The sequence below is a fragment of the Schistocerca cancellata genome, chromosome 2 (assembly GCF_023864275.1).
Source record: "Schistocerca cancellata isolate TAMUIC-IGC-003103 chromosome 2, iqSchCanc2.1, whole genome shotgun sequence".
Taxonomy (NCBI): Eukaryota; Metazoa; Arthropoda; class Insecta; order Orthoptera; family Acrididae; genus Schistocerca; species Schistocerca cancellata.
This window is the reverse complement of record NC_064627.1, coordinates 379,648,239-379,674,324: the sequence shown is the minus strand read 5'-3', so window position 1 is coordinate 379,674,324 and position 26,086 is coordinate 379,648,239. Positions and strand designations below refer to the sequence as shown.

At 39.0% G+C, this 26,086-nt stretch overlaps 1 protein-coding gene across 1 annotated transcript in view; it reads left to right on the top strand.

Moving 5' to 3' along the window:
- Positions 1 to 24,157, top strand: part of LOC126161773 (sorting nexin-6) — an 86,955-nt gene extending 62,798 nt beyond the window's left edge. The window contains 3 exon segments of the mRNA XM_049917842.1: positions 10,948 to 11,011; positions 23,235 to 23,320; positions 23,397 to 24,157. Of these exon segments, the coding sequence (XP_049773799.1) occupies positions 10,948 to 11,011; positions 23,235 to 23,320; positions 23,397 to 23,447 (201 nt within the window). The 3' untranslated portion in view covers positions 23,448 to 24,157.
- Positions 24,158 to 26,086: the final 1,929 nt, after the last annotated feature.

Genomic DNA, 26,086 nt, shown 5'->3' with positions numbered 1-26,086 from the left:
GTTTGTTCTCTTTCTGTAGTTTTGGCAGTTGTCATACTACACATTGGTTATAGAATGTGAGTCATGTGGTAAGAGTATGTTACTGTCACAACTAAATGTGATGAATAGTGAGAGCAGTTGAGATACCACATAGACATCTCACAGAAATTAAAACAGCAAGTAAATGGGTATGAACTGTGTTACAACAAAGGAATTAAAGAGTATAACTTTCAAAATTGAGTGAAACTTCAGAGACGTTAAAAACGTAAGTTTTGATGAAGCACAGAGAAACTGTTTCTGAAACTGTTGCATTCATTTACTGTAGATTATGTGACAAACTTACATTTTCATCACTTCCTTGGGAGTCATAACATTCACATTCTTACGAATACCGAAATCAGTCAAGGAGGCATATCTCGCTCACTTAGCAGGTTTACAAACTAATTGCATTGATGAGAGATTCCTATCATATGATGGATGTGCTGTGACTAATGCCATGTATGACACCAGACATGTTTTCCAGTGGAGGATTCGGGTGATTTGTTGCTTGTCGTAAACATATGCATCTCATTTGAAAGTCACTTCCTTTTGGCTGCTAATAGAGTAGTTGTACAGAATAGTGTCATTATACACTCCTGGAAATGGAAAAAAGAACACATTGACACCGGTGTGTCAGACCCACCATACTTGCTCTGGACACTGCGAGAGGGCTGTACAAGCAATGATCACACGCACGCACAGCGGACACACCAGGAACCGCGGTGTTGGCCGTTGAATGGCGCTAGCTGCGCAGCATTTGTGCACCGCCGCCGTCAGTGTCAGCCAGTTTGCCGTGGCATACGGAGCTCCATCGCAGTCTTTAACACTGGTAGCATGCCGCGACAGCGTGGACGTGAACCGTATGTGCAGTTGACGGACTTTGAACGAGGGCGTTTAGTGGGCATGCGGGAGGCCGGGTGGACGTACCGCCGAATTGCTAAACACGTGGGGCGTGAGGTCTCCACAGTACATCGATGTTGTTGCCAGTGGTCGGCGGAAGGTGCACGTGCCCATCGACCTGGGACCGAACGGCAGCGACGCACGGATGCACGCCAAGACCGTAGGATCCTACGCAGTGCCGTAGGGGACCGCACCGCCACTTCCCAGCAAATTAGGGACACTGTTGCTCCTGGGGTATCGGCGAGGACCATTCGCAACCGTCTCCATGAAGCTGGGCTACGGTCCCGCACACCGTTAGGCCGTCTTCCGCTCACGCCCCAACATCGTGCAGCCCGCCTCCAGTGGTGTTGCGACAGGCATGAATGGAGGGACGAATGGAGACGTGTCGTCTTCAGCGATGAGAGTCGCTTCTGCCTTGGTGCCAATGATGGTCGTATGCGTGTTTGGCGCCGTGCAGGTGAGCGCCACAATCAGGACTGCATACGACCGAGGCACACAGGGCCAACACCCGGCATCATGGTGTGGGGAGCGATCTCCTACACTGGCCGTACACCACTGGTGATCGTCGAGGGGACACTGAATAGTGCACGGTACATCCAAACCGTTATCGAACCCATCGTTCTACCATTCCTAGACCGGCAAGGGAACTTGCTATTCCAACAGGACAATGCACGTCCGCATGTATCCCGTGCCACCCAACGTGCTCTAGAAGGTGTAAGTCAACTACCCTGGCCAGCAAGATCTCCGGATCTGTCCCCCATTGAGCATGTTTGGGACTGGATGAAGCGTCGTCTCACGCGGTCTGCACGTCCAGCACGAACGCTGGTCCAACTGAGGCGCCAGGTGGAAATGGCATGGCAAGCCGTTCCACAGGACTACATCCAGCATCTCTACAATCGTCTCCATGGGAGAATAGCAGCCTGCATTGCTGCGAAAGGTGGATATACACTGTACTAGTGCCGACATTGTGCATGCTCTGTTGCCTGTGTCTATGTGCCTGTGGTTCTGTCAGTGTGATCATGTGATGTATCTGACCCCAGGAATGTGTCAATAAAGTTTCCCCTTCCTGGGACAATGAATTCACGGTGTTCTTATTTCAATTTACAGGAGTGTAGATCCCTACCTTACAGCTCACTGTTACAGACGGACGTTAAACACCACCACACACAAATTTGAATACAGTGAACAGTGAAGAAGGAGAAAACAAAGAAGAGTGGCACAAGAGAGATTTGAACATGGCTTGCTCGCTTGACACAATCCAACACTGTGACCACTTAACCACACTGCCATTACCTTGTAAAATTTGATTTGTGTCTTTTCTCACTTTTTCTCAATGTTCTGTTGATTGTTCCACGTATCATTTGATATTTCTGTAGTTTGTTGTCACTGTCGAGTTCATTCTGGTAGCTTATAATATTGCATAGTTAGTCTTTATTCTTATTTTTGTACCTCTGTATAGGATTTCTGTCCCTTTATTTGCTGAGAATATCCATTCTTGTCATACGTTCCATAAGATTCTAGCTACATGGTCAAAAACTTTCTGTGTCTGAAAGTGTGAAGTGTTTTTCCCTACTGGACTCCTTTTTCTATAATTGCACAATGAAAACAAAAACATTAGTATAGGAGCTCGCTTTTCTTAAACCATTTTGTTCTTCTGATCATAAATTTTTAGGAGTAATTCCTAGGCAATGATTTAATATCTTGGCATAAATCTAATATGATGTGTCCAATAATACTTACCATATATTTTTTAAAATTTGTTGAAAATAGATACTACATGGTAAGTTGGATGTTGTCCAATCTCGTACTTCATACAAAATTTGGTTTTCCCTAAATTAATATTTGTGATTTCTTTGGATGAATACCACAGTTATAATGTGCTGGGTTAAGTGATTGTGCATACAAGAAATACAGTATAATCTCAGTTGACCATTTTATACCACTTTCAAAGCCGAAACAACAGTCTAGTCTACAGTTGGAACATCAAAATTAGTGAGTGTTGCCATTAAACTGCAATTATTTAAGTATGACAATTAGTGATAGGGAAAATCATTGTTGGTGATGAATGAGATTCATTTGTGGCATCTGCATGGTAACAAGGTAACTAGATTGCAGTAAGAATTTAAAAAAAAAATTACAAATTTTGTTACTCTAATTCTTTAATTTACCTGTATCTCATTTGCTATAAATTCCACCACGAAGAACCTTAAAGGATGTGGTTGAGTCAAAGTACAGAGCAATACTGTAACATTTACTAACAACTATCATTAATCTTCTATGTCCCAATCCTTTTTTGACAAATTGTCAGTAAATGACCATCATCAAGTATCGTTAAGAAAAAGAAACCAAACAAGAGACTTACGGATATGAATGTTTCATAACTACTCCGGTTTATGGTGTAAGCTGTGACTCCAGGGGTAAAATCAAGGCTGTTATCTTCCTCAGGCATGGACTTGGTGCTGGAGCAGACAAAAATAACCATCTATTCAATCTGTTTTTACAGCAACACTGCTTAGTAAGACCGTAACTGAAATCAAGTTATGGAGTGACATTTATGGAGTGACATTTGCAGTGAGTGATTGTCAGCTTGACAGTCTCACAGAGTAGAAACATTTTATTGTTTCCTGATATCTTACTTTCCACCTTAACTCATATTTCCATTTAGATAGTGAAATGGGTGTGCAATCAGATAGAAATGAATATAATTTGGGGGAGTACATTATGACTTCTTACTGTGGCAAGTTCATGGACCTGATAACGTGGGATTTTTTACTTGCTATGCCAAATTTGATTTGTTCTGTTGGAAATTTTGTCCTTCATACAAAATATCTATTTTCCTCCTCTGTAGTGCTGCAGCTTTATTTAATACAATGGAGTGATATGGTGCATTGTCCATTGCTGTTGTTGACTCCTGAGGAACATCTTAGAGCAGAAAATTAGAAAACCTCTTGTCAAAGTTTTGCATTCATTTAATAATAATTAACTGACTTTTTGGTATGAAATGGCAAACTGAGTTGGAAATCTACACACACTGAACCATTGTGGTAACAGAGTGCACTATTATACCTGTTGATGTGTGGTGGTCTCAAAAGGAAAGCTGGCTCATCATTTGTGTTGCCTGGGAAAGTGCATTGTGTTGCCTCAATGTTGATGTATATCTCACTGATAGAGAATTAATCTGTTCAACCTCACAGGAGGCTCATGACTCTTGTGAGTACATGCATGGCAAACATAGGACTGCAGGCTATTGCAGACCTACTTCCTTTCCTGTGCTTAAACTTTGTCTGACTATTGTTCCTTCTCTTACTTTTTGTTATGGCAGCAGCCCTTTGATATTGACCTTGCTGTTTCTTAGGCTCTTCTTTCCTTTCTTGGAATATTCATTCATTTACTTCACATCACCTTTTGGTTGAAGCAAGTTTTGGTTCCCTTCTTGGTTCGAACTTCTTTCCAAATTTCTCTCTAGTGTGGACTGACTGGGGAAGAACATTTTAAGTAACACATATAGTGTGCATATGTGTGTTTCAAAGCAAAGCTGGTAGCCAATTGGATATGGTTGGGTTGTTTTGTACCCTTTCAGTTCACCCTTGTCAATGAAGGGGTCACACTGCTGACGTCTGAGCTGCTAGCTCCCCATGCATGTCAAAGAGTAGTCTTCATGGGACATGAAGACCACAAGCAACAGATCATGCCAGATGGCCTTCACTGTGACTGTGTGCTGCCCATAGGGAGAGCCCTTGATTGGAGCAAGTGACACCATGATGGACATTTCACACATCAGTCATGTGAAATTACACTAAAACAGTTCTAATCTGGCTCTCACATCAGACAGGTCTAGACACCTAAACGCTGATATTTTTAACCTTACCGCTTTCTGTACTCGGGCTACCCCATGAGAAGACAGACAAGCCAGATGTCTGGGAGTGAAACAATTTATGCAATACTTAGTATGTAATTGAACTGAATGGGATACTTTCACTGTGACAAAGCCATTATTTTTTGTGGAACTTACTGAAAATTACTGTGAAGTTGAGTCTTTTGGTAAAATGTGCAAGGAACTGCTATTAATCAAAGCTGTCTCTGCTGCGCAATCTTCTTCAGGGATGTGATAGTCTGGGTGACATACCAGTGACCATTGTTGTAAACGAAAATTTGAATACACTTCAAGAAATCATCTTGCACAGAGACCCTACACTCCAAACGAATGAACAACTATGGGCTAATCTAAAGTCGTGAGACATATTGGTGTCATTGTGTCTGAAAAGGTCACAAGGATAATCAAACAGATACAGACTACTTCATTTTAGCTTTTGAAGGGAATGTCTTCTTGGAAAAGTCAGTCATACTGCATATATGTGATGTGAAACCTTAAGTCCTAACCCCCATGATGCCTGTACTTTGGTCATGTTGTCCCAATGCACAGCAAACCCAAAATGGTGCAACTGCAACTGCAACGCTTTCTGTACTCGGGCTACCCCATGAGAAGACAGACAAGCCAGATGTCTGGGAGTGAAACAATTTATGCAATACGGCTGAAGGGTTGCCGCGTTTGAATTTTGTATGGGTAGAGGTGTAAACTATGGCGCATGAGACGATACGTGGACGGTGGCGTCATTTGGACCGCAGCTGCAACACGGCGAACAGAAACCCGAGGCCGCTGTTGGATCACCTGCTGCACTAGCTGCGCGTTGCCCTCTGTGGTTGCCGTACGCGGTCGCCCTACCTTTCCAGCACGTTCATCCGTCACGTTCCCAGTCCATTAAAATTTTTCAAACAGATCCTTTATTGTATCGCTTTTCGGTCCTTTGGTTACATTAAACCTCCGTTGAAAACTTCGTCTTGTTGCAACAACACTGTGTTCTAGGCGGTGGAATTCCAACACAAGAAAAATCCTCTGTTCTAAGGAATAAACCATGTTGTCTACAGCACACTTGCACGTTGTGAACAGCACACGCTTACAGCAGAAAGACGATGTACAGAATGGCGCACCCACAGACTGCATTGTCTTCTACATCTTTCACATCACTTGCAGTGCCATCTGTTGTTGAAAATTGTAACTACTGTAATTTCGAAAGTTTGTCCGCCTGAAAATGTACTGTTTTCCCAAGCATATTGCAACAAATGGTGTATTTCTATCGCTGCTCGTTTAGTTTTTATTGCCGTTTCAAATATACCGGTCATTTTTGAAACACCCTGTATTTTGTTGATATGGTGACCAGTTATGCACAGCCATAACCCTCACAATGTCAATTTTTCCAAAACCAGTTCTTCCAACATCCCAGAAGCAAGTACTTCCTCTGGCACCCATCAGTATATGAGCTCCCCCTCGGGACCTCTCTCCCTGGAAACCCACAGATCAGCGGCCCGATGTCAGCCCACTCTTCCTGTCCCTATGCTCATTGCGGATAGTCCCTTGCAAGACTCTTGTCCACCTAAGGCTGCAAGGGAGATGGTTACCTCAGTGACCCCAGAGTTACCAGTTCTCATTAATGTTGCTCCATCGCCATTGGTGACAGGCAGAGATCTTTGGGTGTGACCAGTCCTCCTGGCCTCCTGGATCCTTCAAGCCTAACCTGGACATCTGTAAGGTGATCATTCAGTGGAACTGTAATGGATATTAGTCACCTGTCGGAACAGTAGCACCATATTTCCTCCTCTTCCACAGTTTTCTTTGTCGCACAAGTAATGTGCTTCACTGATGATAAGTTCCCAGCTCCCTCTGGTTATTGTGCACTTTTCAGAACCACACTGGCCCCGAGAGCATCTAGAGGAACCTGTATATTTGTTGACACAGATGACATCAGAGAGTTTATTTATTGGAAGCTGCAACAGTGTTGGTGCAGGGTACCTCAGTGATACCATTTGTAACATTTGTTTACCTCCAGGCAAGCCACTTAGTTACACTGAATTGACTTCCTTAATCCAACAACCGACCTTTGTCCCCTACTTGAGGGGAGTACCACTTCATCTCGTAGGACTACCCCCCAGTCTGGAGTACCTATTCGTCTGGCAGAGACTTCTAATTGACCATCTTCTTATTGACTGTGTTCTTTGTCTTCTCAGTGGCTGTACTCTTGCCCACTTCAGTGCCACCTGAGCAACCTTTTCAGCTATTGATCTAACAACTTATTCCACAGACTTGTGGCTTTACTTACATTGTTCACTACAGAATGATCTTTGTGCCCATGACCTCTTTCTGTCGAGTCTGTTGCTCTACATTGGGTGCTGTAAAGTGAGAACTAGCAGTTGTGTGCCTCTGCTTTTGCATTTGCCGCTATATTAGATAACATCAATGAGGTTGTGCAGGATCTCTGACAAATTGCCCACATCGTTGGGCTACTATTTCCCTTTAATGCAGGTCTCATTATTTGCCAGCTGATTCCATGGTGGACCAGTAGGTGTGCAGCATCACTGAAGAGCTCTATAGCATTTCAAGTGACATGATGTGCAAACGAACCTTATAACTTCTAAGCGACTCCATGCTAAGGCACACTATCCAATTAAATGCAATAATAAGGAATGCTGTGAGAGCTGTCACCTTGTTGGGAATGTGTGCCTCTTCATCCCTCATATGGGCTGAGCTGTGTGGTCTTCTGGGCTGCCAAAGATCCACAACTGTACTTGGCCTCTTTCCTTGGGATGGTCTATGTGCTGAGTGCCTGGTGACCCACTTCGCTATAGTGTTGGCATCTACATACATAGCTGCAATTAATTGAAGGCCTCCCCCTCTCCTTCACCCCCCCCCCCTTCCCTGGTATGCTGACTGAATTTCTTAAGGCTCTTATCTCGTGGCCCAATTAGATTCACAGTTACATTATATAACACCTGACTGTTACTTAACGGCTCCATTTCCTCAGTCAACTATATTTGGTACAACTGTGCCCTTCCTTCACAGTGGTGAGATGATAACATAGTTCTAATCCTTAAGTCAGGCAAAAAGTCAACATCCATGGACAGTTTCCAGCCAATTAGCCTCACCAGTACTCTGAAAACTACTGGAAAGAATGTTTACTGCCAGTTATGCTGGATTCTTGAATCATGGGTGGCCTTTTGTTCTTTTAGGTGTGTAGTTTCTGGGAGGGACAGTCCAGAAGTGACAATCTGCTTTGGTTGGAAACTAGTCAAAATGACTTTAAATGTAAACACCTCATTGCAGTCTCTTTTGCCCTGCATAAAGCACATGACTCTGCCTGGCACCATCACATCCTACTTACCCTCCATTATTGGGGCTTTTGAGGCTCCCTGCCAATTTTTGTAAATTTTTATCCTATGGTTTGTTCCAGGATGAAGTTGGTGCTTTACACAGTTCTCAACAGGCCCAAGAGAATGGCATTCCACAGGGATCCAGGCTGAGTTTACACTTCCTCACAGCTGTCAATGGACTAGTGACCTCTATCAGACCATTTGTCACCCTCATGCTGTTATGTCAATGCTTTTTGCATTTGGACAGCTCCCACTCTGTAGCCTTGATTGAGTGCTAACTCCAAGGTGCCATCAGACAGGTCTCTGCTTGAACAATTTCCCATGCTTTCCAGTTCTCTGCTGCAAAAATGTGGGTGGTGCATTTTTATCGTACCATGGTCCATTCTCTTGTTGGGTATGCAAAACTTGGGTGTTGTTGAGGTCAAGATTTTTCTGAGACTCATCATTGATAAGAAACTGACTGGGGCCCCCCATATTTAAGTATAAACTAATAGCAGGAGAAACTTTAATACTCTGTGCTTCCTTGCCCACGCATTTTGGGGTGCAGATCATGCTTCTTTCTGTCGTATCTGCTGGGCTCTGGTTCTGTCCCCCTTGGACTATGGTTACTAGACGCATGGCTTTGAGGTGCCTTAAATTGTTAGACCAAGCCATTGTGGGGTTGGCCACTGCCACCTTCTGGACAAGTATTGTGAACAGTCACCTTGCTGAAGTGAGGATCTTCCTGCTTCAGATCTGATGGTACCAACTCTTCACCTATGCAGTCACTGTTAAACAGTTTACTGATCATCCAAGCTATCCTATTCTTTTTGAATGGTTGGGGGAATACCACGACTCCTGCCCTTGGGTGAGATTACCAGCTGAAATGCGCCTTTCAGCCCTCTGCCGGGACCCCGCCTGTCCTCCTCAGAATGTAATCTCCGTGTTTTCTCTTCAAATCCCCCCTTTCCCACTTTGCTTGGTACCCAGGCCACAAATTAGGACCCTTCCATTTCAAGAATATAATCTGTTTCCCATTGTCCTTTGGTGTCTGTTCCTTTCAGTTCCTCAAGAATATGAGGGTGCAATGGTCTTTCCAACTAATTGCTCTAAAGCCATGGATACAAAGGATCTCCTACTGGTCAGGAGCACCATTCTTCACAGAGACGTGGCATTTTTAAGACAAGCTGATGGCCATTAACGGAGCCCTCTGTTTTTATCAAACGAGCCTGTGTTGACTGCTTAATATGTAGCGACTCATTGAGCAGTCTCCAGGCCAGGAATGAACTGGCTGGCTGGCTAGACACAGAATTACTCGCTCCATTTTCTTTGATGTTCCAGCTGCAAGTAAGGGCTCTGCAAACCCTGAGTTAGCGCATTGGGTGGACTGCTGCCACCTGTAATAAACTCCATACTATAAAGGAGATTGCTGCTGTATGGCAATCTTCCTTCTGTTCCTCCTGGAAGGAATTCATTGCGTTTCACCTCTGCATCAGTCATATCGGTCACTATTTTATGTGACAAGTCAATTCTGCATTGTGGTTATGGAGTTTTGCTGACAGTTGATCATGCCCCCCTCTTCCTGCCTGTCCATGCTAAGCACTATCTTCTGAATTCTTTGTCTCATGTTGATGGATGACTGACTGACAATTGAACTAGTTCTCCATTCTTCTCCATGACTCGTTTTTATTCTCAGATATGTTGAAACTACCTTTGGGGGAGTGGGGGTTGTTGGGGATGTTGTGTCTACTCACACAAGCCGGATCGCAGGGATCTTCACCCTTACATCCTCGCCTGCTGCTTCTGTCAGTCCTCTTTGTTTTCACTGCTTTAAGGTATTCAGCTCTGTCTCCGCTGCACCATGTTTCTAATTTTATGATTACCACTATTGATTAGTGAAGGTTGCCGCCTCTTTAATGCTTTGCCAATGATGGACTGGGGATGGGACAGCTGTGGGATGGCCTGCCTCCTTTGCACGCAGAGTTAAAAGGGACATTCATGTGCACCCTTAACTATTTCATCTTGTTTTATTATGAACATTCAAATTGATGTCCATTACATTTTTAGCATTTTCCTTTTTACTTTTCTGGATCTTTTGACTAGAAGGCATTGTTTACTCTGTATCTGTCTTTGCTCTTAACTGAGTTGGCGGGGTTGGACACGGTTGGGGGTTCTCTCACCATGACTGAGCTTAAGTGACCACTCTATTGTATGTATTGTCCAATCTGTATACTTTTACTTCCACAAAAATAATTTTTTCAGGTCTGGCATCATTATTGCCTTCAGTTCCCCACTTACACTGCTCCTACCTATTTCTTTCAACATTCCTGGTGGACATCACTACTTCCAGATGAATGAGCCCTTGTCTGAGGGACTGATGACTTCACTGTTTCATTCCTTACCCCAATCAACCAACCAACAGTTAAGTGTGTTGTGTACACTAATAAATTGTAAATAAGTATTGCCAGTTTGTTCATGTGGAATAGTACCTTCCTATAGTCTCTGCTTTTATGATGAGGTGCCCATCCAGGGGCAGTGTATGCTTTGCCTTCTCTTCTGTTAACCTACCAGGTCAGTTCACACTGATTATTTGTGCCCTCTAAGTAATACAAGACTTACTGACAAGCTTGAAAACGGCTAATGGGATTACAAATGTTAAATTAATTGTAAAGTGACTAGTTGTGATTTCAAAGTGCCAAATGATGATATCCTTGGTTTGAAGTAATGTTTCACCATTAATTTGCTGGTATTTCCTGAACTCTGGCAATGAGTAATGTTTTTTCTTTGTATTTGTTAAAATAAATTTTAAAATTGTAAGTTATTTGAGAAAAAAATATTTGTTTCTAGGCAGAACTGGTGCAACAGCGTGCATGTGAAAAATTTGAGCAGATGTCTGAGAAGGCAAAAGAAGGTAATTCTTAATTTTCACTCTCATGTTACATAAAATAACATTATATTTGTACTTTCATGTTACAGAAAATAACATTAAACCTACCTACGTAGGTTGCCATTTTTAAATTTTGTGTGTTCAGTCTTTTTTTTTCTGTCCTTATTTGCTTATATCTTTGTCTTTAGCAGTAGAGTAAAATTTCATCTTTTTAGGCTCGCGGGCCTTAAATTTCAGTGTGCATTACTAAATTAGCCATTTGTTGTGCCTTTTATTTACTTTTAACACACTTGATCATCTGTGATGAATTGACAACTTATCTACTCGTGGTATACAAATATCTGCAGTTTAGGCAAACTAAAACAACAAAGCATATATGAAATGGAGTTTTTAACTTAAGTCTTCATAACTTCAAAGTTTTTATGAGGATATCATCTTCTGGATACTTTTTTCTATCTTTATCGCACAGTTTCCTTTCCGAACTTGTGTTGACATGCATAATTAATATCCATTTCTTGATGATTTATCTCTGGGTTTGAGCTCCCAGAATTGTGAAAATGTCTATTTTTATTGATTGTTTCACAAACTTAACTGATAACCATGACAGTTATCAAAGTGCTATGTGATGTGAGTAGCAGAAGCTCAAACCATACATCTGTTTTCTCAGCTGCAATAGCTACGATGATAGGCTCAGTTGCACAATCTTGCATTTAACATTATTGGGATGAAACAAACAGCTAGAAAACTCTGAAAAACCACTTGAGAATGGTTTTCTATTTAAACCATAAAAAGAACTGTTTAATTATTACAGTATGGCTTTTGTGGCTCTTGAAAGTGGACACTTGCCAGAAAATGGTTGAAAAAGTACAGTGTCTTAAATATACGTTGGATGTTGCCCCTTTTGCAGTCAAAATATAGTATTCACATACAAAATAAAAGTAGACTTTTCAAAGTATATTCATGCTGGAGTAGCATTTTACAAGAAAATGTTTCCATAGCAAAATAGTGACTCAGAGTATTGTATGCTCACATCACTGTTTAAATGTTGTGGATTTTAATATCAGGAAAATGTCATTTCTATAGATTACATAGGCCAAAGATGGAAAAACTTTTTTGCTAAAAATACCTTATTCTTATGTTTTTCTGGGTGGGAAATCCAAATATGATACTTAAAAAACCCACCATTACTTAACATTTTACAGTTAAATTTATTATATTAAACAATTTTTTAAAGAATTTATCAGTTTTTATATAGTTAAAATAATTTAGAAAGGAGGTGTAATGAATGTGATGACATTGGTAGCACTTCTGAAAAACATTTGCTGAAAAAAATGGTGGATTCTGCTTTTGTGTTAACAGATGGTGTTTTGTTTACTGTCAACATAACCTCACTGTCCTATTTCCTGTACACTTGCTCAGTACAGTGTCTAATTGTGGTTCTAAAAACTCTACTGACAGTTTTTGTTAAATTTGTGGTGAATTTGTGATTAAAAAACCACCAAAGAAACATTACAGACTTCGAAAAAAGTTTATCTATCATACTTTGGATGTAAACTTGGTGATAAAGATAAATCTCGGGTGCGGTATAAGGTGTGTGTGTGTGTGTGTGTGTGTGTTGTGTGTGTGTGTGTGTGTGTGTGTGTGTGTGTGAAGATATGAGAAAATGATCCAAAAAGGAGAGAAAAGCCTTCGGATTTGCTGTAACTATGATATGGAGGTAGCCAAGAAATCATTCCAATGATTGCTACTTTTGCAGAGTTGATATTACTGGTCATAGTTCGAAAAACAAGAAGGTAATAATCTACCCTAACCTTCTGTCCGCCATCCGACCAGTAGGGCATGATGTAGATTTTCCGGTTCCTGAACCACCAGATGATTTAAATTCTACTCCAACAGAAGTATTTTCTGATGTATAATCTGATTTAGATGAACATGGTGGTGGTGGTGGTGGTGGTGGTGGTGGTGGTGGTGGTGGTGGTCCATTATAATACAGAAAGTCTAAATCCCAAATTGTTTACTCAGACCGAGCTTAACGATTTGGTTAGGGATCTGGGCTTAACAAAAGAAAAAGCTGAATTGCTTGACACTGAATTTAAAAAAAGAATTTATTATCAGTTGGAACCAGCATATACATGTATAGAGAGAGCAGCAAGTTTCCCAGTTTTTTAATAAGGTGTTTTAATGTATTGCTCAGATATTCCTGGTCTGATGAATGAGTTTGGTATTGAATACAAAAATGAAGACTGGAGGCTGCTTATTGATTCATCCACAACTATTTAAAGGCTGTTTTATTACACAATGGTAACATGTATGCATCTATACCTGTTGGACATTCTGTAAATATGAAAGAAAGCTATGAAAACCTAAAAACAGTCCTAAATAAAATAGGCTATTCTGCTCATGGTTGGATTATATGTGGCGATCTAAAAGTAACATGCATGCTCCTTGGTCAGCAAGGTGGCTTTACCAAATTTCCATGTTTCGTGTTTGAATGGGACAGTAGGGCTAGAGATCAGCACTGGTGCAGAAAGAACTAGCCTCTGAGGGAGTCTTTAAAACCCGGTGAGAAGCACATTCTGGGCAAAAACCTTGTAGATCCAAAAGGCGTACTCCTGCAACCTCTTCATATAAAGTTAGGCCTAATGAAACAATTGGTAAAGGCTTTGCCAAAAGATGGACCATGTTTTAAGTATCTCTGCCAAACATTTCCACACCTTTCAGAAGCTAAGCTAAAAGAAGGGATCTTTGTCGGACCTGAAATTAGAAAAATTGATGTTTGATGTTAACTTCGAATCCTCAGTGACCTTTGAGAAAGAAGCATGGGTATCATTCAAGCAAGTCATTACAAAGTTCCTAGGATATGAAAAAGACCCAGAATATGTTTCTATTATAGCTACAATGTTAAAGAAGTTTAAAACTTTAGGATGTTTAATGAGCCTGACAGTTGACTTTTTTAACAGTCACCTTGATTACTTCCCAGACAATATGGGAGATGTTAGTAAGGAGCAAGGAGAGCATTTTCACCAGGACATTAAAGTGATGGAAAAATGCTACAAAGGCTGCTGGAACACCAACATGATGGGTGACTGTTCCCTTCACAGAGTTCAGTAAGTGACTCATCTTTGAAAAAGCTACACAGAAGCTTCAAAGAAAAAAGAGGAAAATACAAACCAATTCCAGCTGACAAGTGAAACCACTCATTAACACATCATTGTTTTAAGTAGCTTACTGTAAATACAAACGATGCTTGTGTTGTAACAGTGTTTCATTAATTTCCCCATTTACTATATAGCATAGGGCTTTTATACTTTATTATAAAAAAGCATATTGCTCAAAAACTTTGGGTGATACAAAAAAACTAAGGCTAGATTTGGATTCAGCTCAAAAATCTATAAATATCAGCTATCAAAGTAAAAAAGTATTTAAAAAAAATTGTAGGCCTGTGTTATGGATACATTCTGTTTTAAAGTCATGCTGAATCTGTAGTCCACGTTTGAAACATGTAAATTTCCTAAAATTTTGTTTTCTTATCTTGCAGGACAAATAGTAAATGGAGGAAATAGTTGAAGCTTAGTTTTTTGGCTTTACTATTTATTCAGTTCAAAAACAAAACTCTGAAAATGTTGACAAAGGATTTGGCTGTTGACTTTAAACTTTCCCAGCTAGTTTAAACTAGTCCTAAATGATCAACAGCAAGTAGGGCAGATATGTTGGGACTCGTGTGCCTAGTGAGGTCATAAACATGAATTTAAAAAATTAAAAGGATCAGGTTAAATTCCAGAGGAATGACAGATATAGTGGATCACTTGTATGGAAAATGCTGCTAGTTTTAATTTGGAATGCCAAACTTGTACTGGAGTGGTACGGTGTGTGGCTCCTACTTTTTAGATATGAACATAACCAGCGTATTTGCTGTCATTCTTACGTGGTCTAATTTTTCAAGCTGGGCATGAGACTCTGGACTGGTTTGAGAGAGTAGTTGGCAGACCGAGGCTCATGAGCCACATATAGCTCTTCGGCTCCTCCGGTTTGAACACAACTGCATTTTTCATGTGTGAAAGACTAGAATTTGTAGTTAAAAATCCAGATGCCTGCCTTTATGAAGTGATTTGGCTTCCCTGCAAGATAACCCAACCAGTGAAATTTTCCTGTCCATTTGTTGCCTTTCTGTATGTTCAGTGGCCACAAAGTTTGTCGGTGAGTATGTGTGGGATACGTGTGGTTGATTCATGTTAAGTGTCAGTTGGTCAACAGCCTCATTGTGCTTTTCACCCACATTTTACAGTTGAGCAATAAAAATACCTACTTGAAGCATAAAGTTACCTATATATTTCCATCCAGCAACAAATACTACAGCTATATTTGCAATGGTTTTGTGTTGGTGGCCTGATTACTATAGAATGAAACATTTTCTGAGGTACCCTGTTAGACATGGGAACAAAGAAGAAGCAAAGAAAAATGGAAGAAAGAAACTGAATTTAAAAGCTGAACGAACATTCACATTTATGTATTAAAGACTCAAATGGCTCTGTGACCTGCCTTTATTTGAAAGGAAATCTGGCTAATAACAAGAAATCAAATTTTGAGTGTCACTTCATAGTCTCACGTATCATTTAGTACTATATATCACATGCGGATGGATATGTGTGTGTGTGCGCGAGTGTATACCTGTCCTTTTTTCCCCCTAAGGTAAGTCTTTCCGCTCCCGGGATTGGAATGACTCCTTACCCTCTCCCTTAAAACCCAAATCCTTTTGTCTTTCCCTCTCCTTCCCTCTTTCCTGACGAGGCAACCGTTGGTTGCGAAAGCTAGAATTTTGTGTGTATGTTTGTGTTCGTTTGTGTGTCTGTCGACCTGCCAGCACTTTCATTTGGTAAGTCACATCTACTTTGTTTTTAGATATATATATCACATCAGTAACACAGTGGAAAAAAGAGGAAGGAGAAAAACATCAGAAGAGTTAAATAAAATAGTTATGCATTTAATTACTAGACATAATCTTCCAAAAAGTTACTATTAAAAGTTTCATGGTTTGTTAAGAGGCTGCTAAGAGAGGAAAACCATACACACACAGCAAATACATAAGAAGTTACTTTATTGACGCATCTGAAGAGCAACTTCGGGTTTTTAAGAGCAAATGATACATTCTAAAAAAGGAAGTTACCATTGTCTGCTAAAACAGTGATAGGACAGTCAAAATGTCATTGAATATAACCAGCCAACAAGTTGAAGATCAAATGATTTCAGCTTTATCAGTAACAGTTGCCGACCCTTGTGACATAAATTATACAATGCAAGTTTCATTTTTTGTAAGGTTTGTTGTCTGCTGGTATTACAGAACAACTTTCAGGATTATTTCCACTCGAAGGTGAAACACATGGAGAGGAAGTAGGACAACCTGTGACTGAGTACATTTCATTCTATGAAATTCTCATTCTCAGTTTCAATGGAGAAGGCAAAAAAGTATGACCACCTTAAGAAACGGGTTTGTACAATTTTGAAAGAAAAAAATTAACCATGATACTCTTAGCTTTACGCCATTCATCAAGAAGCACTTTGCAGGAAGACCTTTCTGGAAGAAACTTGTGAAATCATGGAATTGGAGATTAAGTTTATAAACTCCATTATAGCTAAAGCTTTTTATGATTAACAGTTTAAAAAAATGATTAATATAGTGAGTGGCTATGCATGTCTTCTGCTACGTGACTTGGTATGTTGGCCATCGGGAGAAAGAATTTTGAAAATTTTGCCTTCCTCATTAATAGAAAGTAAAGTTTTTCTCCTTTGAAAGTGTCATACACTTCGTGTTGGTGAGTGAAAAAATGTTATTTCATGGTGGAAGGTAAGTTTTATCTAAATTGGCTTAATCGTAAACTACTGGGGAAAGTAAACACGTTTTTTTACATTTGAAAGCAAATTTTCTCTTCTTATTAAAGATCATGAAAGCAAAACACTGATAAACTTTCAAAGCTTGTTGAAACAGTGCTATGGCATAACTCTGATATTGACTTAATATTCAAAGACGGTACTTTTAAATGTAAGGGAAGCATTTCTCAACATTTTCAGAATTTCAGAAACAGCAAAGGGACATTAGTCTTCAATAAAAAATTGTCAGAATTAAATTTTGCATCTGTAATATTGACAACTTTGAAATGCAGTTTCTGAATTTAAAAAAGAATTGCTTGAAATTTGAATGTCTTTGTGCTGATAAAGAAATATTGGGGAAAAACAAATGTGAACTTAGTTCATAGCACAAGTGGTTTGCTTTGAAATACTTGAAGAAAGACATATTGATCTTTAACACCTGAAATTGTATTCCTGACCCATATAATTATCCAAAAAACTTATTTTTCATTTATTAAATACGTTACAAAGTTTTATTCAACATACCAATTGTTACACTAAGACTTAAAACTTCAAGTAAATTTTAAGTTAATATTAGCGATTATGGTGTAGAAGAGAGCTATGTCAAAGATTGGATGTACTGTATAGAGGATGCACGATGGAAGGTATACATAAGGACGAGTTTGGAAGGGAGATTTGGAGGGGGTCGACCTCGATGAATGCACCTCGTATTGTGGACTTTCTTTTAGCAAAGGCCAGCTTAGGAGTGTCCTAATTATGTTAGTAAGTGTACCTACCCATTCATTTTAAGTTTAAAAAACTTGTCTCTGGAGAAATTTCAATTGTTGTGTTGTTATTAGGCTCTTTTGACTAATAAGTTAGCTAACTATTAGTCTTACAATACCTGCAAATTTTTTGCTGATTGAAGAATTTTAGGATTTATTTTAAGAACTCAAAAATTACTCAGTTTGGTGTCATGCTGATGAAGTGAATGTTTGTTTATGGGCCAGTCATAAGTTTTCCTATCACTTGTGAAAAAGAACCTTATTGTGATGTCATGTTGATCAGTAGTTATGTATTTAACATTTTTACCTTCTGCATTTCCATGAATGTATTGTTGTTTCACCCCTACACCTGACAATAAATTAGTGGGATAAATACACTAACATCATTTAAATCAATCCTATTCCATTTGAAGCACATCAGTTTATCACTGAAAGGCCTGTCTATCTACATATTGTACAAAGTCCACAATGTAAAAAACACTGCTGTGTTGCCCCTCCACCTTTTTGATGATATTTAGAGGTATGAGTGTAACTTAATGCAATAGAATAATTCTTGGGTTCAAACTACAGTATGAACTTTTGATTGGGGGATGTTCCATGTATAAACTGTCTCTGTATTCTTTGTCAAAACAGTGCACATAGTTCAGTCCCCATGAAATTAATTCTGCGGGGTAAGAGATAAAGAATTAGTTGAAAACTGAAATTCGTATGAGGAGATTTTGCCTTGGATAGAAATGATCCATGGCACCTAGAGTGATTGATATTTAGCTTTGATTTGCTCTCTGCAGAACTCCTCACATCAGTGGCAGAATTTCCATAGTATGTAATGGTGAAATGTTAACACTGCAATTTGAACCCAGAAATTTTTATACTGTTTAGCTGAACTGCTGGTGAACAGAATTTAAGTTACTGGAATTTGTCAGATATGTAGCATAGGTATAGGGATGAATTTGCACATAAAATTGTACTTCCAACAGAAAGATTGATTTTTGAATATTATTTTTTAGTTGGGTTATCCTAATTTAATGAAATAGAGCAATTGCATCTGTTACATAACACTGTTATGAAAGTGCTCCGGACCAGTATGCCTAATATCACCCAGTGTCACCCTTTGTTGGGGCCTATGTCTCTTGCTATGCCGTGAGATAAGGAAACTCACACCCAAAATCCTACCTTCATTATCTAAGGTAATACACTCTCACCTCCACCATTCTTAGTTGTCTCTTTCAACCCTGCTCCCAATTTGCCATCGCATGGCTTGTGTCCCTCTGTGGACAATCCAGCTGCAAGACCTCCCCTTCACCCATCCACTACCTTCTGTTGCAGTCCTGTTACAGAATTTCCTGTCCCATAAAAGGCAGGATCATGTCCACCATCCCCTCTCCCCCCCCACCTCTCCCCATCATGTCCTGTGCACTGTGAAAGAACATTGGCTTTGAAGCTAATGAAGCCTGTATTTCCTCATGTTTGTTTTAATCATCACAGAAATAAACTCGCTACACATGAGACAACATGCACTATCTAATATGGCCCAAAATGCCACATATAGAAATGGGGTTCTGCCGGTTCTCATACCCCAGGTTCTATTGGTAATGGAAAGGTAAGATTAAGTGTTTCAGGTAGCCATTGGGCTAGGGCCCATTGGTACATGCAACACAAGGATCTTAGTGTCACTATCTTACAATGAAGGGCCAATGTATGAATATTACAGACCACCTCCTGCTAGACCAATGGAGCAAATCAGTTCTTTTGCATTGGTTGTGATCTACAGCTGGCTTCATGGGACATACAGAGGCACCATTTGTTCATGGGTGGTTCCTTAGAAATCCCCAAAGAAGTTTTTTCCATTTCTTTTGCACCAAAACTGAGTATTGGTTCAAAGACAGCAATGCACAGCAAATTATTGTAATTTTTACGGTACATTTGTAAGATCTGTCTTGCACTACCATGAAAAGTTTCTTTATCTGTTTCCAAGATACAGAGGTTTAAAGTTACCCTACCTATGCACATAGAATATGCAAGTAAAATGCTGTATGAGGTGAAAATATAGCTCCCTAAGTGATGTAATGTGGCAAAATTTACAGAAAAGTGTCTTCATTATCATCAGAAGGGTTCTGGGGACCTCACGTTGTAGTACTTAAATACATGCAAAATTTTTGTGCACATAAAATTTGATCTGAGATGTAAAATCGGTTTTTCTTTATTTCAATTTTGTAAACTATCAAAATTTTACTGTCTCAGGAAGTTCATTCCATATGAGTGGCATACTCTCGTTGTCAGATATGGGAACCAGTGGAAAAATGCTGCTGTCAGAACACAACAATGAAAATGCCCATGTTTAAAAGACTGAAAAGTGGGATACCAGATGCCACATTCTACCTTCCTTGGCACCTTCAAAAAATTTTCTCAAAAATTTTGGCATGTGAATATATTCATGCTCATTTCAACATGAAACTCACTTCACTCCCACAAGCTCCCCTGACTGTAACTCATTCACACCCATTAGTCCATTGCTGCAAGTCAGTCATACCGTATTTACTCGAATCTAAGCCGCACTCGAATCTAAGCCGCACCTGAAAAATGAGACTCGAAATCAAGGAAAAAAATTTTCCCGAATCTAAGCCGCACTTTAAGTTTGAGACTCGAAATTCAAGAAGTGAGAAAAGTTTTAGGCCACACCTCCAAATCGAAACAAAGTTGGTCCATTGTAATATGAGACACAATTTAGGTCGAATAAATGACGATACAGCTACAGTAGTTTGGTTCGAGTCGTAAGCTTAGCAGTTAAGCTGCACCAGGTAGCCATTGCTAGGCGTCAGTCGCTCCGTCCGTATTTATACGGGTACCCTTCTTTTTTCACGTGCTTCGTCTGGTTTGAATTGACTGCTTATTTTTCTTTGATCTGATAAGTGCCGTTCTCTTTGTTATATGTGTTTACGTCACTCTAAGCTGAAAATGCATTACTGTACTGTCATGCATTGTTTGTCGCATTCTGATAATGAGTGTTTACGACCTGTCACCATTCGCGGCATGGCTTGCTTTTGTGCGTGCTACCGCCGCTTAGGCGCTTACAATTAAAAAAAAAGAAAAGAGAGAGGAATCGTCTCATTATCGAAACAATGACAAGAGACGCTATTTGTTGTTACTTACACTGCTGCTTTCTTTGGTAATGGTCAACAAGAACCAAATAATAGGCTGCGTATGATAGAAGATGTTCTGAACGAGAGTTTAGCAAAAATTTTTCTCAGTTTGAAAATCTTTGCAGACGCTTCTTTAGTACATTATATTCTGCACAGAAATTAGTCATCTTAGATTTAAAAATCTAGTCAATTGCCGTGCTTCAATTCTGACCGTATCACTATTAGGCATAAGAATAATACGAATAAAAACATTACATGATGTGTAATATGTATGTTCTTCCGCGTTTGTTGTTGTCTCACTCTAGTTTCGTATTTTATTAGGCAGACAGGATTTAAATGAGATAGCAGCAAATACGAAAGAATGCATGGTAAAATGTTTATATTCGTATTATTCTTATGGTGAAGAGAATACTGCGTGTGATTCACAATTCATAAAAGTTCCTATTAGCAACCATCTCTTCTGACAGGTAGGAAAAAATTCAGAACGTAGAGTTGGCCATATTGACAAACATCCCAAACAGTCTTGCCAGTCGGATTTTTGTAGTACATAGAAATGCTGCTACAGTCGAAGATGAACAATACGGAATTTGTATTTACTTCGTCAGATAATGTACGAAAATGCAGTGGTTCGAAATTCGGGGCGGAGAAAAAAGCTCGACTTCCACCTTTTTTTAATTCTTTTTACTGATGCAGAGGTTTTGGCGCCAGTATTTATCTTTGTGCCTGCAAAGCATGCCCGTGTAGCGCTACACATATTCGAAGGCAGAAGTTAGTTGTGGCGGCACCTACCAACATTTTTCAGAACTTCCACTTACTTTGCACTCGATTCTAAGCCGCAGGCGGTTTTTTGGATTACAGCAAACGGAAAAAAAGTGCGGCTTAGATTCGAGTAAATACGGTATCCATCCATTCTCACTTTCCTGTTCTCATGCTCTCATTCAGCCCAACTCATTTTCATTATCTTGGTGTGTATCTGTCGCTGCCTCGTGTCTCTCAGCAACAGTTTCCTTACACTGTCCTCCTCCTCCTCCTCCTCCTCCTCCTCCCCCCCTCCCCCCCCCCTTACCTTAATGGTACTTTCTCATTTTTCCTTCCCACTGGTGCTGTTTGTTCTCACTGTCATTATCTCTCTGTTCCTTGTTGTAATTGATAGACACTCTCATTATCACTGGCTCTAACCTGCTCCCACTTTAGCCTTCTCTTTATTCCTCTCCCAGTGTTACCATCTCCTTCATTCTTTTCCAAGCACTCTATTGCCACTGTCAACTACATTTCACTGCTAATGTGTCCCTCTTTTTACCTCACGCTGTAGTTCTGCTTCCGCTCTTCCTAAACCACAACCATTGTCTACTATTTTTCAGTATTTATTACTTTCCTGTCCTTTCCCACTGCCAGTGTCTCCTCTCAGCATAAAAAAAAACATGAATATGTTTGCATGACAAAATTTTTGGGAAATTTTTAAATGTGCTGAGGAAAGTAAAATGAGTCATCTGGTACCCTACTTTTCAGTCCATCTTTCAAACAGTAGCCCATTTGGTTTTTTCTTCTCCAATAAGAGCATTTTCCTGTACTGTAAGAGAATTAGTTTAATCATGGTGCCAATTTTTTAAAGTGGTGTTTTGAAGTGTAGGTATGGAAGGGTTGTGTTTGCAGTGATCCCTAGTATCCAACCATTTGTTTTGCAGAAACTTTTGTTTTAATGAAACACTTAAGATTACACAGAGTGCTTCCAGAAGTTTCTACAAGGAATTTGACAGTGTGTAGATTTATTGTTAAACTTCAGAATGGTTGGAAGAAGGTGTAACATAGGCAATTCTGTTGGGTGTCTACAGTTCTTCGCCCATTGTGTGGGGGGGATGGTGTACTAAAAGTGATTAATACCGTATCATTTTTGGGGGTTTCTTACCAGTGCTGCAAGTGTTCGACTTTTTTGACTGTTAAAGTATCTTTATGAACATTGCATTAGTTGCTGCAGCTGTTAGTGTAGACAATAATGCATAAAATTTCTTTTGGATACCTTGACTAATTGCAGTTGTTAAATATGCTTCCACACATTTCCCATTGTTTTAATCTTTTACACTATTTTTAATATTTGTTTCTGCTGCTCTGTTTCTCAGTGGCAGCTTTGTCAAGCAGAAGTTTCACAAGATGTTAGTTTGTTTCTTGATGTTTAACTTTTATCATTCTGAGACCCATGAGTTGGAGAACAATGTTTAACCATTAGATATTTTATATGTAGCACCATCAATGCTTGATCTTCTCAAATGAATTCTTAAATTGGACTTTCCTGTCACTAGTTAGTAAATGCCAGCCGATTCAAAATTAGTGTTACTGTAAAGTCAAAATAATCACACTTCTGTTATCACTAGTCTATATTGTCTCTTAAGTAAACTGTTCAAAATGAGATGTAGATCCTATAATATAACCTTATAAGAAGACTGTTACATATTCATATATGTATTCCTCGTATGTTCCCAGAACTACTAGATTTTAAAACGAGAAGAGTTGTTGCATTCCGGAAAAATCTAATGGAACTGGCAGAGCTCGAATTGAAACATGCCAAGGTAAAATGAATTAAAATTATGAAGTATTGTCAAAGTGTAATTAGACAGTCTTCAATGATATAGTGCTTGTTTTCAGGCCCAGGTTCAGCTTTTCAAGAACTGTTTAGCAGCACTGAAGGAAGAGTGACCAAGGGCAGATTTCATTCCTGTTTCATCAGAGGAAATATCTTCTTTTGTTCTTTAGTGGGGAAATTGAATACATGAGCTTAATGGTGCAAAGAATGTGAAATATTTTCCGAATTTGGTTGTTGTGAAAAGGTTATTCAGAGAAAGCATTATGATGTGAAGCAATACCAGTGCTTTACATGGACTAAACCTTATGACTGTCTTTGGAAGAAGGTATTAGCAAAGTGTTGGTATTGTATGTATATAAATGGACTGGTAGCTCAGCTTGCTGTTTTTCAATGACAGGTTATTACTTCAAACTTTGATGGAAGAGGTCACTTTGGGCTTTCAGTGTTCATGAAAGTAAGTGTTTAGTTTGAATGTCAAAGGTGTGTAGCTTGATTAAGAAACTGCATGATCTTCTGTTTATCTGACATGTCAAAGATTACTGTGTTTGTAACAGCTGTAATTCGGTAGTATTAGCTGGTATGCAAGAGTGAATGTTTCGCCTCCTTTCATATACGCAGCTTGTGAGGGTGGTTAAATGTGAATCAAGAGTATTTTGTTCATTTGTTCCTGTGAAAAGCAGGAATTATTGTTCACAACAGAGCCAGCTATATAATGGAACCTACATTTCAGATTTTTCTTCCTCGTTCACTTTCATAGCTGCATTACTCATATTACTGTTATGAGGATGAATAAGGCATTTTATGCAAGTGCATGGAGTCACTTTCTGTTGTAATAAACTGTAAAAAAAGATGACAACTGAATGTATTCTATGCTGAAGCTACAGTGCTTTCATTGTGACACATTAACTCAAATCCTGTTATAATGACTGATTTATGAATTGGTAGAAAAATTTTGTGTGTAGTTTCTGGAATTCTGTTGCTCAATGATACATTCTTAAAATGATCAGTACAATTTATTAATTCCCAGGTTTTAGGCAGATTGTATATTATGGTAAAAATATACAGTAAACATCTAAATTTGGGCTAAATGAAAAGTTAATTGTAGAAATCGGCATAATATTTTGCATGCAGATGGACAGTGCTACTAAGAAAAAGATTAAGAGATGCTGTTCCATTGTGGAGAAAACTGCACATTAAATTCTGTGGTTGCCTCCCATGTTCACATACTAAGTATGTATTAATGTGGTAATTAATTTTTTATTGTTTTGATATATCAGATATACAAGTTGAATGGATAATTTCAAGAAAATATTGTCTCAGATTGAACAAGTTATTTTGCATATAATATATATAATAAAATGTATATTGAATGTGTCCTGTGTAGGAAAAGATCTCAGTTGTACTGGTTTTGTATTTCACAGAATACGTATTTCCATTTAGTGTAGAGCAGGCTAGAAATAGTGTGGTCTTCAGTTTTTCAGAGTGAAAGAAATTTGATATCATGTTTCCTTGTAAAAGTACTCTGACAACATATTGACAATTAAACTGCATGAAATTATATTACATGTAAATTGTTAAATATTTTATGTATGCAACCTACCCAAGTATACTTTCCAGAAATGTATATATTGTTCACAGTGTGTCTTTAAATTATAAGAGAAGATATGTATTACATGTAGCATGGCATTTTGCATTTTATTGGAAAAAATCTCATCCACTTGTGAAGGCTGTTGATTCTGTTCAGAATATCTATAAAGTAACACGGTCACAGAGTAATTATTCTAATGTTGTGCATTTATGTTAAAGTTTTCATAATAATGTCCTGAAAGATTTTCAAGATTATTGTCAGTATAATTGTGAAGCTTTCCATTGTTTAGCTGTTAGTATTGCCTTGATACTGTACTGAAGTTGAGAGCATATATTGTTTTGTACCATGAAATATAGTCTTTTGTTACTTCATTCTTCTCATAAATGATTGTAAATATATTTTCAATACAAATACATGTCAAATAATTGTTTCTCTTTGAATCTTGAAACCCATTATCAAAACCAGTTGTCACATAGTCTTACTTCAGATTAAAAGCTCGAGGCATCCTGAAGTAGAATAGTTTTGTGACTGAAGCAGTGTCGCCGGCATGCAGTCAGCCATCCTTAAAAAGGTTCTGCTTGTACCTACCAAACAAGTAAAATGGCAAGCACATGGCACTCTTGAAAACACTAAGATTATCTGGCAGCTGGCTGTTACCACTTGATTTGCTGAAATGTCAATCACAAAGTTACGTTAATAAAAAATAAGGCATAGGCCCATGTACTCTAGTCAGTCAGCGGTCATGTATTACTGCTGACATTTGTCAGATCACTTTTACTCATAATATTATGTTATTACCTAGAGTATTTTATCAAAATTATTAGGAAGATGAAATGTTGGTACAACTATAGCTTCTAGCAAGATCAGCTCATGATATCAATGGTTTACTAATTAATTTTTAAGATTTAACTTCATCCAACATGCCATCAATTTTCATGTGGTGTATTTTTAATGCTTTATCACAAGATCTGTCTCAACTAGATGCTTGTTGCCACACTAATGACCCATATGTCACTCTGGAGCATGTTATCTCCATCCCCTTGAGAAGCATACTTACACCAGTCATTGTGACATGGTGCTAAAATTAAAAAGGTAAAAATTGTAAAAGCTTTGAGACACTGAAAATTTTGTCTTCTTAGTAAGTTCATACAGCTCAGCAACCAA